We start from the raw sequence: 17,008 nt of genomic DNA on the forward strand, positions 1-17,008 counted from the left end.
CGCTCAGCAAGCATAAAGGGCAGTGAAAGAGAAGGATATTTAGCTGCTGGTCTGGGAGACATAAGGAAATATCAATGTCTGTTTTATTTAATTGTGTGATGGGACTGTAGGATAACACTGCAGCCTGGGGCTGGCTCAGAGGCAGTGAAGTCGAGCTATTGCTGCTTCTAGACGATCCGCAGTGCCGCTGCAATGCCCTCGGAAAGGTCTGCCTTAGAGACTGGCTGGCTGAGGCAGAGCCTCACAGAGCCTCCAGAGAGGCTCTTAAGGCTGCTCTACAGACCCATCACTGTGCAGTTGGCTAGCCAGTGCTCACCAAAATGCAGCCACAACCATGCCAGCCTTTCTGCAAAGCCAGAGAAACAGCGCCTGGGGAAGAGCCTGCTAGGGAGAATTTCCCTGGACACTACCTAGAGACAGCAAGTGTATCTTTCTCAGCATGGACAACCCATAGCAATGTGGAAAACCTCTAGTTAGGCAGGCTCACCCAGCTAGATTAATGAGTCAGGGCTTTTGCTCAGCTTTGGTCCATTGAGGTTTGCTGTAAGACAATGTAAGACAATGCCAAGGTATTCTCCCTGGCAGAGCAAGGGCAGGTCTCCATTGGCTGGGGTGAATGTTCTGTCTGCACATATCTTTCTGCACTTAGCTTCAAGACCTGCAGCTTTCAGGATATAAGAGACAGTAAAAAGCACAGGGTTTTAAGTCTGAGAGGTCTCTTTGGTGTTGCATAAAAATATCTGTACACCTCTGGCATGGAAAGACACACCCAGCATCAGGCCAGGCATACCATGGCCTTGCACCTTGGAAATCTGGGTCACTAAAATTAAATATCAAATGAATCAATACTGAGCCTCAGGGCATTTTCCCCCATTGGCTGCCCTGCTGATGCACGTCCTACTGATGGTGGGACTCCTCCCTGCTCCACTTACTGCACTGCAATGTCGATAGGAGCCAATAACTGCCCAATAACCACCACGAACGTTTCTGGGAGCCGGGCACGTGTGGGGCTTCCGTGGAGTTTCACATGGATTTCTCAGTTCCTGCACGCACAGTAGCCACTTCAGCACACTCAGTATGAGCTCATGCATAAAACAAGCAGTCCACTAGGCAGATGATACTGGTATCTGTCACATTTGCTCCAATCCCTGCAGCTTCTGATTTTCCTATGCACCCTGGGACTCCTTCTCACCTTGTCCCAGGGCCAGAGTGTACTCTGCCCAGCAAAACAAAGCACAGCAAGCTCTTCTCACAGCAATGACAACTTATTACACTGTGCTCTTCAACAACAGCCCTACAAAGCATCCACAGGTGTCTAGTCTTAGCCAGAAAACAGCTGGAGGACAGATAAAAAGCAAGGAACCACATTTCCTGACAGCACCTCCAGTGACTCCGATACTCACTGACAGAGACAGGAATCAGAGAGGGTCAGAGAGCATTGGTGAAGGCACATGTCCAGAGCCCTACCTACGGCAGACCAAGGAGAAATCTACTTTGCTGCTCTTCCTTGGCACTGTTTGTGGCTATTGAGATGCCCCTGGGGGATACAATTCATAGGAACAGGGTGGGCACCTGATTTTAATTTAGGAGACCCACTAGCTCTGGGAGTCCCATGCAGAATCCAGCTGAAGTGCTTCAGGCTGCTCTACAAAGACCCTTTCTGTATCCTGTCAGATTGGTGATTTCCCCAATTAAAGTCAAGCTCAAGAGAGCACCTAAATCTGAGGTCCTTATTCAGGACAGATATTAGACTGAGACCAAAGGGTGACATATGCTCAGGGCACAGGTCTGTCCTTCTTGCTTGAAGCCAGACACTCCAGGGAGTACTGCTCTTGCTCTACCAAGAATGTACCATGAATGCCTTTCCTAGCAGGCAATTGCCTTCAATTTACACCAATTTACACCATAGTTCCTGCTCCCCTCCTTTCATTTCCCTCAGTCCACAAGAAGGGAAGACCAGAAAGAGGCATCAGAGTACTTACATCAGTACTAGAGAGCTACCTGCTATCCTGGCATCACAGGGATAATGCATGCTGCCCATATACCCCCATGGTTAAGTTATAGCAAGAAAAAAGAGATTTAAAACTTGGACTCCTGAAATTCATAAAAAGAGACTTAAAACTCAGGTTCTTGAAATATTTAAAACTAGACTAAATGAAATGTTAATCAACATACTGTAAGACACAGCCCTATGCTGGCTTCTGGAAAAAGCTACTACCCTGTCCTGCACAGAGCCCAAGTCTCTCCCAGCTGATGCTGAGTTTAATGTGATAGGGATAGTTCATCCCTGCTGCCAACTATGTGTCCAGGTCCAGTACTCCCCATACTCCAAACACTTAAAAGAATGCAAGGAGACGAAGGACTCCATTCTGTTCAAAAACAATTGATTCCTCCTGGATTCGAGTTGGTCCTGGAAGAAGCATTGCCATGGGAGTGAATAGCTGGGCAAGTGGCACTGGCTGAAAGTGAACTGGCTCTGCACAAAACAGACTCTGGTGTCTCAGCCATGTCTGACTCTGCCATAGCTCTCTGCAGGATTAATCCACAATGTGGATTCATTATACAGAAATAAGAGTTGTCTGTACAGTGCACCTGCTGTATTAGTTGTAGCAATCAATGAATGTGTTAACTACTAGAAAGCCCAATTTCCCAACTTTGTAAGTGATGCATTATCACACCTTGCAGAGTGATGTGTCCTTTCTACCTTCCCAAGAACAGCCTTGTTTTCCAAGGTGAACCTGGAACAATTTCTTCACACTTTTAATTTACAGTTTATTCAGCTCGTGACAGCTGATGGGACCGATTTGCTCCAGGTTTCTATTTTGAACTTTGCTACTACTATATGCCCTATCAATTTACAGTAACAAGCAGCAGAGTTGTTACTGTAACAGCCAGAAGCTAATCCCCACTTGCTGTCCCTGCAGAAGCACAGAGGCAGACATTTTTTCCCTGAAGGCTTGTAAAGATGGAACAGATGACAAAGAGAACATGATGCTGGGATTTGGAGGCAGGGCAAATTAAGTCTTTTGCCCAAGATCAAACAGTCTGTGACAGAAGCAGAAGCTGAACCAAGACATCCTGAGCTCCTGTTACAACCACACTGCTTTTCCACTCTTCTGTGTAAAGCTGTTTAGTGGGCATGGGAGGGTGGGACATCACCCTCACATGTGCACTCCTAAAATCCCTTGAAAAATTAACACATGATCCAGATGAGGACATTTGGACATCCACCCATGAGCCATGGATATGAACAGTATCACTCCCACGGTGGGCCACCTTTTAGCTTCATGCACCAAGGAAGGACCCCTGTGAGAGATGGGAGTGAGGCTCTGGTTTCTGCATGGTCTCTGAGATGGCTCAGAGACCACTCTGCAAGGGATGTGAAGGTATAGAAACAGATGCAGAGAACAGGAAGATATTCTTGACTCTCAGGATTTCTATTCTCTCCTTCACTGCTTTTTGCACTCTTGCTTCCTTCCTTCCTCTTTTCCCCCTTCCAGGCACTCCAGCCAGCCTGCCATCAGCTAGTTTCACAGCCATGCTCAAGCATGCCGATACAAAGACTAGGTTATTTTTTTTTCCTCTGGGCAATTAGGCTATGGTGCAGAGCTGAGAACTTGATACCCACCTCTGCTGTCAGACCCGCACCTCCACTCAAATTCCAGCAAACAGAACAGCAGCACACTGTCACCTTGTGCTACAAATGGAAGGGGAAATCTCTTTGTCCTTATACACCCCTCAGAGCAGCTGTTTTTTTCTCTGCCCACGGCATGGGCCACATCCTGATAAGCACAAACAGCAAGATGCAGCTGCTTCTGGAGCAGCTAGAGCGAGAAACACACAGGAAAGCACCTCAGCACTACAACACAGATGGGTACTAAGAACTCACACAGACACACAGGCATCAGGCAGCTCCTCCGGTGTCCCCAGACACACAGTGGGGCAGACTGTACTTCCTCTAAACCAGAAGATCAACCTAACACGGAGAGGGTACAGACAACAAACATGGGAGCAGGTTATGCACTATAGCTGGGGGCTCTGATCTACAGCTGCAGCCATGGGGTCACTGCTCTGGTACTTACAGGTGGGCTCCCCGCCTGGGTAGCCCAGATGGTTTCTGATGGCCTCCCATAAATCATAGTCTTCAAAATTGAAGGCAAATTCATCAAAGTCCTCATAGCCGAGTGAGTTGCGAATACAGGTGCTTATCACTACCTCTGGGCTGCTGCCCCCTTCTGATTCCTTCGCTGGCTCCTCTCTCTCTTGAAGGGTTGTCATTTTGTCCTTGTGAAGGTCAGGGGTCAGGTGTCATGAGCGACACGCCTTCAGATGAGGAGCCAGGATAGCCAGGCTGATGTGTGGAAAGCCAGCTGCCCCCCTGGGGGGCTTCACCACAGCGCCGGGGCCAGCCCCGGTGCCTCGCTCCCCTGCTCACGGGGCATGAAGGTGCCGGCTGCAGCAGCCCCGAGGACTGATGAGGTTCCAGGAAGACTGGCTCCACCCAGAGATGCTTCCGTGGGGGACTGCCCCACCAGCTCCTCCAGAGCAGGGTCCTCGCTTTTCCGTGGGGTCTTGTGCCAGATGCCCAGGGACGCGACACCCGTGGCCCGGGGCCAGCCAGGCTGCGTGTGCAGCACCGCTTCTCTCCCTCACTCCCCTCTGGTGTCTCCCTCCCTCTCCAGCCTGCAGAGCAACCTATTGAATTCTCCATGTCCTCGGGCCCGGAGCGTGCATTTCCATGACGTCTCTTCTCTCTGTCCTCGTGCCACGCACAGGGGCAGTCCCCCTCTGAGGCGCTCCAGAGGGGGCAGCTGCCTCTGCCACGAGAGCGGAGGAGAGGGGAGGCTCCTCACCTCAGGTTTTCTGCAATACCAGAGCTGGCGATGTGTCACACAGAGGGCTGATCGCTGGGAAAGTGTGTCAGGAGAGGAGAGAGCTGGGTCTCAGAGCTAGGAACTCTGAACTGGAGAGGACAGGGGGGGTGGGTGGAGGAGCAGGCATCCTCAGGTATAGGTGGGAGTAGAGGTGCTGAAAACATGAGGAATCAGTGCTGTGGACAACATAAAGCTGACAGAGACGAGACAATGCTGGAAAAGAAGGATCTGGGGAACAGGAAGGTGAGGACCAGGTCCTGTGGCAGGCTGAAGACCATGCCTGAGGCTGCTAGGGGAGAGCAAGAGAAGCACAGGACAAAGGGACACACGCACTGGTAATGCAGGTAGTGTTGTAAAGCCTCACTTTTCATGCCGTCCAAGTCAGCGGATGCCAGCATCTGGGCCTCGGCCTCGTCTGTGGGGACACGCTGGTACGCTGCACTCTCCAGGGTGGTCATGCTGCCGATGCACATCCTCTCCTTCAAGTCATAGGTAGCCCTTTGTCCGCTCGCCACCTGGCCCCAGGCCTTGCGCTTCTCCCACCCGCGTGACAGACGCTCTCGAGGCCCGGGGGGACTGCAGGAAACAAAGAGACTGACAGTAGAAAGCTGGGTAAACAAGAATGGGCAGTGGCCCTCAGGGGTTGGGGTCCCCTGGCCCAGCCCTGACCAGCAAGTCCCTGAGAAGGAGCAGGGCCAGCAGTCATCTCCTGCAAAACCTGAAGGCTGCTCCTTGTTCTCCTCCTCTTCCCTACCACAGAGTGGGATAAGCTTGTGCCCAGTGTTGGGGACCTACCCCTGAACTGATGGCCTCATGATCACCTCCTGGGGCTTCCCAGCCTACAGTTCAGCAAGACAGCACAAGTTAGCTGAGAAGAAGGGTATTCCAGGCATGCCTCTAACCCTGCACTGTGGGGATCACATGGATCCAGGGAGGTAGCAGGAGTCCCATGGAATCATTGTCCCATCAGAGAGCAGCCCTCTTGCTCCCAGATGCTCTCCCTCTGGGGCCCACGTCCCTTCTGACCCAGCAGGCAAGGTCAGGCTAAGCACAGCCACTGTCCTTGGCGACAGGCTCTGTGCAGTGACCTTGAGCTGGGGAGAGCAGTGGGCAGCTCGGCACTGCTCACCTACCTGTGGAGAGAGGCAGGGCCCTTGTCCTGCAGCAGGTCAGCAAAGCGAGGCATGGGGGACAGGATGCCACACTCCTCCTCCACGTGGAACTGCGCGGGAGCCAGAGTGCTGCTGGACTCCTCATCATCGCTGCCAACAGTGAACTGCAGAGACAACAGTCCTGACAGCAAGAGCTGGGCAGACAGCCTTCACCCCACTCCTGGGCACACAGATCCTCCTCAGAATGGGCCACGACGACTTTCCCCACATGCCCCATACCCTGGGACTGGTCATATTGAGCCCTCCACTATACTATAAACCTTAAGAGCAGATACATTGATCTTCCCCTATAGGTCTTACAGCCCCAAAATCCTCATGCACACCCACCCCTCCATCCACAGCAAGCAATGACTTACCTGTCACTGTCCTTTGGTGGCCATCTCTGCTTAGGCAAGGACAAAAACACTCTTCCCACAACATTGCACAGCTACAACTTCTTATCCCTGAGCAGCACATTTGCTGGCACCCTCCTACCACCTCCCCCCAGACTCTAAGCCCCATGCAGATAGGCATGTCCTGGCCTTGCCTTTGGTTTGCTTGGGGACTCCAGCTTAGGGGATGTGTCCTTCCCACGAGCTTTGGCCTCAGACTCTGCAGAGATTTCTTTCTCCTGGACCTCCTCTGTCTCAGATTCTCCTTCTTCCTCTTCTTCTTCTTCCTCTTCTTCCTCCTCTTCTCCTCCCTCCTCGTCCTCTTCTTGGATGGTGGGGGTGACCTCTGAGGGAGGTATTGAGGTTTTCTTCTTTTTCCTCCTCCTTTTTTTCCTCCTGCTGGCACGGGGTGGCCTCTTTTGGAACTTGAGGGCAGAAGGGAGGTGAGTGGAAAGGGGATGATGGATGTGGTGCGAGGTTTGGCGGTGGACTGAGAGAGAAAAAGAGAGTCAGGGGCAGGAAGAGGCTGGGAGGAACCTGCCAGGCGCCCCTCCAGGAAACAGCATGGTCTGAAGATCAAGGGCCAGGAAGGGCAAGGAGAGCCACCAGCCCGCAGGGACATAGCAAAGTTCTTTCAGTGATGCAGCAGGCTGTGTCCAGCCTTGGGTAGGTTGGGACACAGCCCCTGTGCAGTGCCAAACCACCCCAACACAGCTCCACTGCCCTGGGGAAGGCGGCACTCCTCTCCCTGTGTTGCCAAAAAACATGTGCATGGCTGTGCAGAGCTGCAGTGACCTGCCACAGGCAACATCCCCTTCCTAAGCAAAGGGAAATGTTCCTTGCATCCTCAAACAAGCATGATTTGGGCCCTTTACAAACTTTCTAGGGACATTATTTAGTGGTTAGGCCATGGCTTAGTGGTAGATTTGGTGTAGGTTTACATTTGGACTTGATGATCTTAGAGGTCTTTTCCATCCTAAATGATAGTTATTTCTTTTCTGCATAATGCTTCTTCGAGTTGAATAGATGTAGTTTATTTATCTCCCAGGCTTTGACAGAAAGTTCCTCCTACACAGCCACAGGAACAACATTGCAAATGCAACCTAAGTCCACATCCCAGGTACTTTGAGGGCACGTGTCTACCAGCCTCTGAAATTCAGGTTCAGTTAGAAGGCTGTCTTTTAAAAACCAGGGTAAAGAAACAGGGCAGAAGGACTTTATCTTTATACTAATCTACAAAGAGAAATTCATAGAGGCTTGACCTGGGTGTCATGGGAATTACAGAATGAGAAGAAATTAAGGGCATTTCTGAGCCTGCACTCCAAAACAAAGGCAACGCACCAGGCAGAGAACAGGGTAAGCTCAGCATCCCACTGTGACAGAAAGAGAAGCTGCCGCTGCCAGGGCTAGCTGCAGGCAAAGCCTCCCACGGACAGTCTGCAGGAAGCACAGGTCCTAGGGCTGCACTCAGAGCGGCTGAAATCAGGGGGCACTAGCCACTTGGCAAGGGGGTGTTGGTCGGCAGCTCTTCCTGAGGAATTGTTTCCAGCCTGTTTTGATTTGGTTCCTTCCCAGCTTTCCTGTGACATGGCATCAAAATCTGTTTATAGTGAAAACTACCTTCAAAGGACATTTTCAGTGTAGGCTGTAACCTTCTCCCTGGGAGAGCCAGGCAGGTTCATTGTTCTGCTGTCATGTTTCCTTTCCTTTGGTTTCTCAAGTCTTTTCTCCCTTGTTTCCCCCCTTGGGAACAGCAGGGATATTTCACACATCCCCCTGGTTCAGAAGCAGCAGCTTGTGGCAAGATTAGAGGAGATTTAGAATGGTCAGACGTCTGCAAATTGGAAGGAGTTTAGGCTCTGTATAGACACTCTTTTCTCAAAGGTGTTTCTTTCTTTGGTGTACCCTATTTCACTCACAAGATGTGGCAAAAAGACCCTCCTGTCCTGCTGCTGTACTTCTATAGCATGCCAGAGATAGGTCAGGCACAAATTTCTAATGTAGGAAGCAAGGAAGACCCCAACTATACACATGTTGCTCCTTCAACAGCACAAAGCTGCTGGTGAGGACACAGCCCATCCTTCCCTTCTGGCTTGTTCACTTCAACCCAAGCCAGAAACATACATGTTTTGGATCAGAAGGAAACTGAAGCCTTGGGCTGCAGGGAAGGCAGTGATGGTGTGTGATCTGGCACAGAAGAGGGGAGCACTGCTCTTCTCTTTACCCCTGCACTCAGCCCTCCTCGTGTCAACCGATGACATCTGCACAGAGGTGATCTGGAGGTGGGAAAAACACACCTCTCCCAAACACAGAAGGATTCATACCTCCCTCTTCTTCCTCCTTGTCCTCCTGTGCATCCAGTCTCTGCCTTTCCTCCCTGCTCCCTTCCTTGTACTGCCTGCCTGTATGGAAAGTTACTGCCAAACTAGTGTCCCAGATGTTTGATTACATTTCTTGGTGAACTTGATACAAGAGACATGAAAAAGTAATTTGGATAGGGAGCCCAGAAGGAAGAGCCTACATATTAGGAATTCCTGTATTTGACTAAAACAGGAAACATTTCTAAGCCCAGAGAGCATTCACTTCTGTGTTATCTTTAAAAGTCTAATGACCTAACCAGATCTTCCAGCTTTATGAATATGAACTGCATAAAACTTTTGATAAACAGGGTTGATGTAGTCCTAGACAACAGAAATACATCAGGAGTTCAGAGGAAAAAAAGCTCGATTCTGGCAAAAGAAAAATGATTCTCCTATTAGTAAGGAAAAAAACCCCAACCCCCAACAGTACAAATCTCTAGTCAAACTTTCAGAAAGCTTCTGCCATGCATGCTCAAGCAGATCATCCATGTCCTCCAAGCCAACCCGCACACCTGTGCACACAGGCAGAGCTTCTGAGCAGGTGGGTCCTACGGGCACAGGACAGGGAATCAACCCACAGCAAAGCTATCAACACCTTGCAGCCATGTGCATGAGTGAGTGTGAGCCCAGATGGGAAGTGTTATTTGAATGGAGCCTCTGTAGAGAAATGATACAGGCAAAAAACCAGCAGCTGAGGTGCACTGCAGTAATAGACTTTTACCAGCAAGCTTTTGTAACAGCCATTGGAAATGAGTGGCCAAGCAGAAAACAGCCTGGTGATGTACTTGGGACATAATGTTCCCGAGGTTGTATCCCATCAAAGCCAAACTGGAAAAGAAGCACTATGTGACTGTGGAGAGCCACAGACTGGGAAAATCTCCCAACCATTGCTAAGTGTCTACCACACAAACAGGCTGCTGGATGGGGGCCTCTTCCTGCCCTTCACTGCTGTTTCTACAAAGTAACAAAACCCACCTATACCAGGCAATAGCTTACAGTCGTTGGTGTCAGTATATTCTCATTTAACACCCAAAGTGACTTTGGGCACGCCAGTTGCCTTCATCACCAAAGGGCAGTTAAAGGAATAGATAGGCTGCTCAGATGAATTCAGGTGAGATAACTACAGCACTTTAAATTCACACTCCATTTTTATTTTGCAGTTCCTTTCTTTGATCAGATAAGCCCAATGAATTCTTGAGTGCTATTTAGAAATACACAGGCATGTCTGACTGGAGCCATCTGCTTTCAGACAGGGGGGGGACAGCCTGGCTTCTGGTCATATTTGGATGTTTCTCTGCAGCCACATGGAAGAAAAAGTGTTTTAAACTGGAAATTTCAACTTGGGGAAGTAGCTGCAGAGGTCTCAGAGACTGGTCTAGGAGGTGAGCAAACATCCCGGGCTGAGCTATGCTGCTGGGTAGGCTGTGCAGTAGCTATGCCTATGGAAACAGAGAAAACAGGAACAGACTGGAAACAGGCCGTGGGCACTGGTGCTAAACTGTGTGTACATAGCACCTTGGGAACGCTCTGGAGGAAGGAAGTGAATAGCAGGCTAATACAATCTGCAATCCTGGCACAAGGCTGCAGAGCACGTGGAACTGACTGAGCGAGGGCTGGTGGTGAGGGTGGAAGGAGGTACAATGTTTCAAAACCTACATACATTCAAAATCTCTCTCACTGTAGCTGCGACTTTGCTTCTCCAGATTGCTTGATGCTGACTTGCTTATCAGGTCCCCAAATCTCTCGATTGACAAAGTCTTATCCAAGTCCTCATCGTCCTCGGCACCAGGAGAGGCTTTCTCTGCGTCATCTCTGCCCTGCACAGAAACCGCCAGGTAAGAATCAAACACGGCAGACCCCTAAAGCCCTCTGGATCCTCCTGCCCTTCCAACAGTGCCAGCTTGCTAAGGAGCAGCAGGCTCCATACGACAGGCCTGGGGCATAATTTCTCACATAGAGGCACAGCTCTGCTCAAAACCAAGTGCCAGAACAGACCAGCAAGCTCCCAAGGGACACTCTGAAGGGACACCTCAGCAATCCTCCACACCTCTCTTGAGTGGCAGGTATCAAGGGAATATGCTGGTGCCTGCTTTTCCCATAGGAGGAAATGCATAGCTTTTGTTTGAATGGAATTTCTCTCTTCACATTTAACTGCTGCCCTCTGGTCTTCCCTTTTCCCAGTCTGCCATCTCTTTCACTCTTAGACCTCCTCTGTATTTCCCCTTGGGAAACAGCATCCCTGCTCTGGTGAGCTGCCCTTGGGTCAGTGACCACCCTGTGCCTTTCCCACCTCCCCTCCACATGCCTAGGGGACTCCCCGTTCCTCTTGGATACCTTCTTCAGGCTTTTCTGCCCACTTTCCTCCTGTTTCAGGCAACGGGAACTTCTCTGCCTTTTGCTGGTGGAAGTGCCCTGAGATGAGCATCACCAGGTGTCCCCTGGCCTTTCTTTTTCTTTCTTTCTTTCTCCTGAGCAGCTGCAGCTGGTAAAATTTTCCATCAATATAGCCGAAATGCCAGCGCGGAGCTGTTGTGGACTCCCGTGTTTCCATGGAAACAGGAGGAGGCCCAACTGTGACAAATCTGCTAGGCAGAAAGAGGGAGCAAGGCAGCTTTAGCCGAGAGATCCCTCTCTTCACATCCCTGTTCTGTGGCCTAGGAGCAGTTTTGTATCTGTGGGTGAGACTGCCTCTCCTCTCACCTTAGCACAGGTGTCCCAAGCCCAGCCTAGATGGTCATAGTCTATTTTCAAGTTACTCAGCTCTTCCTGTCACTTGCGTACCCTACTCCAAGGCATGTGAAGGCACAGGGACCTCGCAGAGCAACCTCTGGCCTTTTCTGGGCCACAGTTTGCTGTCTGTGTGGAGAGGATGCGGGCTCATGGGCAGCCTCGGGGCACGCTTCATGCAGACCTGTCCCGGTGCTGCAGCACGCCGCCAGGACACCAGTGCCGCTCTCAGCCGGCAGGAGCACGGTCCCGGGGAAGAGACGGCCCCGCTGCTCCTGGATTCCCACCTCACCTGCTGCAAGTCGATGAAGACATCTCCTACGGGAGGGGACTCTCCAGCTGCCATTTTGGTTCAGGACCTAAGGGCCTGGGCAAAATATCAACCCTTCTCTTTCACCGGCAGGCACCCAGCAAACCTGGAGAGTGGCATAACCTGTGGAGAGAGGGCAGGACAAGGGAATGTCGTGGGAGACTGCTGGCCACTGCCCTCAAGCCCCTGGCTCCTGATCCAGAGGTGACCTCATCAGCCCTTGGAGAACCTCCCTGGCATCACTAGGACAGGCCTGTCCCCAGCAGTGTGCAGGGGCAAGCGGCCCAGCCCACACTGCTTTGGCCACCAGCTCCAGCTGATCAGGGATAGATGGGATCCTGCCCTTCCCTGAAAGGTCAGAGGGATCAATGGAGACAGCAGCTATATATAGCTCCTGCACAGGCTGGGTGAGAGAAAGAAAATCTTCCTGCTCAGCCACCTCTACAGCAGCACACTGTGCAAAGTGGGGGTGTGACTGACCACCAGGGAAAGAAAAAGTCTGAGAGATCGGGTGCTGGGAGTACATGCCAGGAGCAGGCAGCAGAGTGGTCCTGTGGCACCTAGCTTTAACTGGACAGATCCCAAAAAAGGCCAGAAGGAAACACAGAGAGAGCTGTGCAGACCACAGAGATAGCACAAGGACAAACAGTTCATCACTCAAACGCCACACACAAAACAACACGTTACAGGCAGAGACCAACCTTCAGGCTGCAGATCTGTGCCCTGTCAGCACTGGCTGGGCTAAAGGACACACGAGTCCCTGAGGACAGCACAAAGGAACAATCTGCTCAATATCCAACTACAGGTGATCAAGGCAAAGAGGTGCCACGCTTGACAAGGACTGGGATACAGACTAACACAGAAACACCTCTGGTCAAACCATCTACAGCAGCAGCACAGCCTAAGCTGCACCCCAGGAAGAACTGGAAATGGTACAGAGACTGGCACTGGGAAGACACTGATCCCCAAAAACTCATCTGAAACAGAGAATATGTAAGCACATAAACAGTGATTTGGGCACAGGGAGAAGCAAAGTATCCTCAGCTCACAGCACAAGGAAAGAGACATTCGTTAAAACTACAAGGGTAGAATACAAATGAATTCAAAATTGGCAAAACATTTTCTTTTAGTGATGTCATCAAGGAGCAAAAAACTGCGAAGTCACAGGATAGCTCGGCCATCTCTCTGGTAACGAGTTATATTTATGATAAAGAAAATGAAGAGAAGTTAAAACCATCTTTCAGAACAAGCTATTCTCCAGCTATGAAAGCTTTGGAGTAAGCATTATAATCTGTGTCCTGGCTCTCTGCTGAGGGGTTTCTTACTATCTATTCTGAAATACCTAGCATGGGACACAATTCAAGACAGGTGACAAAAACACTAAAGATTGTCTAAGGATGAAACCAGTAAGGCCACTTCATTATCCCTTCTGTCTTTGAAGATGTCCAGGAGATCTACAGCCTGCTTACTCTGCCTGCATGAAGAGCTTATTCAAACCAAAAATCCCAGAGCCATCTGTAAGGCAAGTTTTTGAGGAGCTAATCTGACCACAGATGAAGGATGCTCTTTTGCTCCACCCTCCTAATTAGCAGGAACAAGGCAAAACATAATGTATGAAACCCCTGAAACACACCTTATTGGACCCATCACTAATTTAATCCTCAGTAAGATCTCAACAGCTCAGGAGAAATAGGCTGCCAAGACAGACATCTAAACAGCAAATGCAGCATCCAGGCCATCCTCTTAGTAGGAGACATGATAGAGAAAAGGTTAATACATGGCTATTTTTTTCCTTTTTTTTTTTTTTTTTGCATTTAATTCGAGAAGAGGGTATAATTCCATGAAAACAAACAGCAGTACATTTGAAACTGAAGGCAGGGAACATTTTATTCCAGTGGGAAGAGCTGGCAGGGGAACCTCACTTTGCAGGGCCATGGCATCACCACAGTTGAAGAAAGGATTGGACATTTTTAAGGAACAGAACATTCACAACTACAGAGTGACTGCAAAAACGTGTTGCAAGAACTGTAACTTAAGGAGTAAAAAGATAATGGGCCTTTGGACAGCAGCTCCTGTAGAGGCAGAATCCCTAAGACCTAGCAAAATGGTAATTTAACAGAAGAAATGCTAATGCTCAGCTTCACCTCTGTGCCACTAACATGCCTTGTGGGGCCTTTGAAGTAAACAAAAGACTATCAGCAGGGCTGTGAAGCAATGTGCTTTGTTTCAGGTCAACCTCAGGTAAGTCTGAAGCAAGGCAGAAGCTCCAGGGGCATTTTGTGCTCCCAGAGGGAGGAAACACACATCCTGGAGAACTGCTGGGTGCAATATATTCTGCTGACACCAGCTTTGTAAGATGTTACACTGAGTTTAAAACTACAGCCCAACTGCCTAAATGAAGTTAAAAGGGAGGGAAAATCCAGCACTTAGTCTTTCTTTACATCATAGCAGTGCATTTAGAATTATGCTGAAGACATCACTCTAATGAGGCTGAACAGCTAAAAGCCAGACAGTTGTAGTAGCAGTAAGAGAGCCCTGGGGACTTGCTTTGAAATTTCAGAGGGACTGGGAGATACCCACGGGGTTTCCATCAATGCCCCACTCACCACCCTATGAAAGCAGGAGGTGATGTGTGTGCACCCCAAGCCGGCAGGACTCGGGGCCCAGCTGTTGGAAGGCTCTGATGCTTTGGAGACGAGAGAGAGGTGAGGAAGAGAGGTGTGTTCTCCGAATCCAACCCTACCAGCTCTCCTGTTTCTAAAGAATGGAGAGCCCACAGCCTGCAAGCACTGGCGCTCCTCTTCGGCTGGCCACGGCCACTAGAGGCCACCTGCCCCTTACTCTGTGCCACCTCTGGAGGAAGGTGGGATGGACACCTCCTGGGATCCTGCCAGGCGTTTCTATCACCCTCAACAGATGGAGTTCAGAGAAGAGCAAAATTTTGCCAGTGGGCCAGAGGGATTGATTTATAAGGAAAGGTTAGGAGCTAATTTTGTCTAGCACAATATGGGATGACTAAGATGGGGAGGGGACAAACCAGCAATCTGGAAAGATCTCAAGGGTGTAAAACACGACTAAAGATTATTTTGTTTTTCAGACAGCCCTTCATAAAGAGACTTAAGAATGGGTTAAAATTTAAAATAGAAACTTAAAAGGAGTATCAGGGAGAATTCTGCTAATAAGCACCATGCTGAAGTGCCCAGCCTGCTGGCATCACTGCCTGGGTTGCCGTAAGAAGAGCACAAGACAAAATGGGAAACTAAAAAAACAAACACCACTAAAAGAAAAGCAAATGACTGATACCTTGATCCTATTGTATCTCCTGGTTATGGGGAGTACATGATTCAGCATTCCCACTAGAAGTAATTTTCAGTAATAGAAATGTCATGCCAGCAGGCCAGATTCGAAGGGAGGCCAGAAAAATCCACAGCCTGCCAACCTGTGTGCACTCCCACATCCTCGCTCTCTCCACAAGCACATCAGTAAACAGAACCGGCTCACATAAATCACCACACCTTGTACTGACCATCTAGGCTTAACAGATCCTGAAGGAAAGTGAGCAGGCATGTCCCTGCAATGCTGGCAGCTACAGCATCTCGCACATGTTGCTCACAGGGCCTCCAGCAGCGCTCCCCCTCATCCCCAAAGGCTGCTTCACAGTGCCAGTGCTTCCCTGTTTTGCTGAGAAAAACGCAATCTGGCACATCTTTGAGGGCTGAGACGAGCGGTTCACACTGTCCCTTTGCAATAGGCGTGAGTCGGTAACGCTACAGGCAGGCTGCCCCAGCTCCGTGGGCAAGGGGCTGCATGGAGACAGCCACAGGTCCCACATCCATCCCCACAGCTCTTCCTTAATCCCTTGGCCATCCATCGGCTGGGAATAATTTAGCTGCAGAGTGTCTAGACTAGGAGTGGATGTTAAGATAGGGATAAAGCCACAGGGGCAAAGCCGGTTTGAGGATAGGGGTGGAGAAGGGACTCTGGCTGATAGACACAGATGGGAAGAACTCACAAAGGAGAAGGATTAGAGAGGCCTTGGAAGATTTTCCTGGGAAGAAATACTGATGTGCATGTCCATGGAGGAAAGGAGCAGGAGAGGTGCTGCTGCATACATCAAAGCATTTGGATGCTACTGTGACACTCACAGCCTCAAAACCAAACAAAACAGGAGTGGGCTGCGCAGCCCCTACGGCTCCTCCGTCATGGCCGAGGAACAGACACACGCACCAGAATGAAAAGGCAACACATAAGACAGCAAACACACAAAGTTTTCCAGCATGAAGGTTTTAACCTGTGGATCTCTCTGCCACATGGCTGTGTTGAAATTTCTACTATTACACAAGCACTTTAGAAGGCTTAAATATTTCAGCGAATCCTGTATTCCACTGAACTACCCTGGATGAACCATCACAGCCATTCACTCCTGAAGCAGCGTCTGTTCTGTGACTGTCCCTCACAACAGGCCCTTCACAGGGTACCAGACGGGACGGAGCCTGTACGGTCCACAGACACATAAACGAACACACGGAACAAAATTCACTCCAGAACGAAGTGCCAACACTAGACAGTAACAATAAGCCATCCTTCCGCTGGACATACGGACGGCTCTGACAGACACACGTACAGTCGGGGAGGGAAAAGGACACAGAAAGGCGCCGGGGTCACTGCACCACGTCCGTGCCTGCCTCGCAAGCCCGTACGGTGCCGAGCGCGGGACTGCTCCACGCCGCGCCGCATCCAGCCCCCAGCACCGCGCAGCGTGCCATGCATCGTGCCCCGTGCCATGCACCGCCCCGCACCGTGCCGTGCCATGCACCATGCCCCGCACCGGCAGCCACCCGCACCGCGCCACGCACCGTGCAGCACCGGAGCGCCCCGCAGACGGGCCGGGGCAGGGCAGCCAGGCGGAGCTGCTGCAGCCGAGGCAGCGCAGGGACAACCCACCCCCCTTCTCCTCCGGCCCGTACCTCGCACCGCCGGAGCAGGAGAGCCGCCCGCCGCCGCCGCCGCCGCCGCGCCCCGGCCCCGCCGCCGCGCTCCGCCCGGCACGTGCCGCGCCGCGCTGGCGGCGGGCGGCGCTGCTCCCCGGCCTCCCGCCGGCCCGGCCCGCTCCGCTCCGCGCCGCCCGCCGCCGCTGCCGGGCCGCCGCCGCTTACCGGGGGGGCTGCGGGGCGGCGGCGCGGGGCGGCGGCGG

General features: G+C 51.0%; 1 protein-coding gene across 4 annotated transcripts in view; it reads right to left on the bottom strand.

The window, feature by feature from the left end:
* Nucleotides 1–16,858, bottom strand: part of SLC4A3 (solute carrier family 4 member 3) — a 33,432-nt gene extending 16,574 nt beyond the window's left edge. For 2 of the 4 annotated variants that reach the window (XM_086898793.1, XM_086898791.1), the window contains exons 1-6: nt 16,782–16,858; nt 11,797–11,937; nt 10,438–10,594; nt 6,573–6,907; nt 6,008–6,150; nt 5,239–5,450 (exon numbers count right to left, since the gene is read on the bottom strand). In XM_086898793.1, coding sequence (XP_086754919.1) covers nt 5,239–5,450; nt 6,008–6,150; nt 6,573–6,907; nt 10,438–10,594; nt 11,797–11,850 — 901 coding nt within the window. In that variant the 5' untranslated portion in view covers nt 11,851–11,937; nt 16,782–16,858. Of the gene's footprint in view, nt 1–4,082; nt 5,059–5,238; nt 5,451–6,007; nt 6,151–6,572; nt 6,908–10,437; nt 10,595–11,796; nt 11,938–16,670; nt 16,703–16,781 lie in introns of those variants that run through there. The other 2 variants (XM_086898792.1, XM_023931130.2) reach the window with 2 other exon arrangements.
* Between the last annotated feature and the right edge of the window lie 150 nt (nt 16,859–17,008).

The sequence above is a fragment of the Cyanistes caeruleus genome, chromosome 7, assembly GCF_971803275.1.
Source record: "Cyanistes caeruleus chromosome 7, bCyaCae1.hap1.1, whole genome shotgun sequence".
NCBI lineage: Eukaryota > Metazoa > Chordata > Aves > Passeriformes > Paridae > Cyanistes > Cyanistes caeruleus.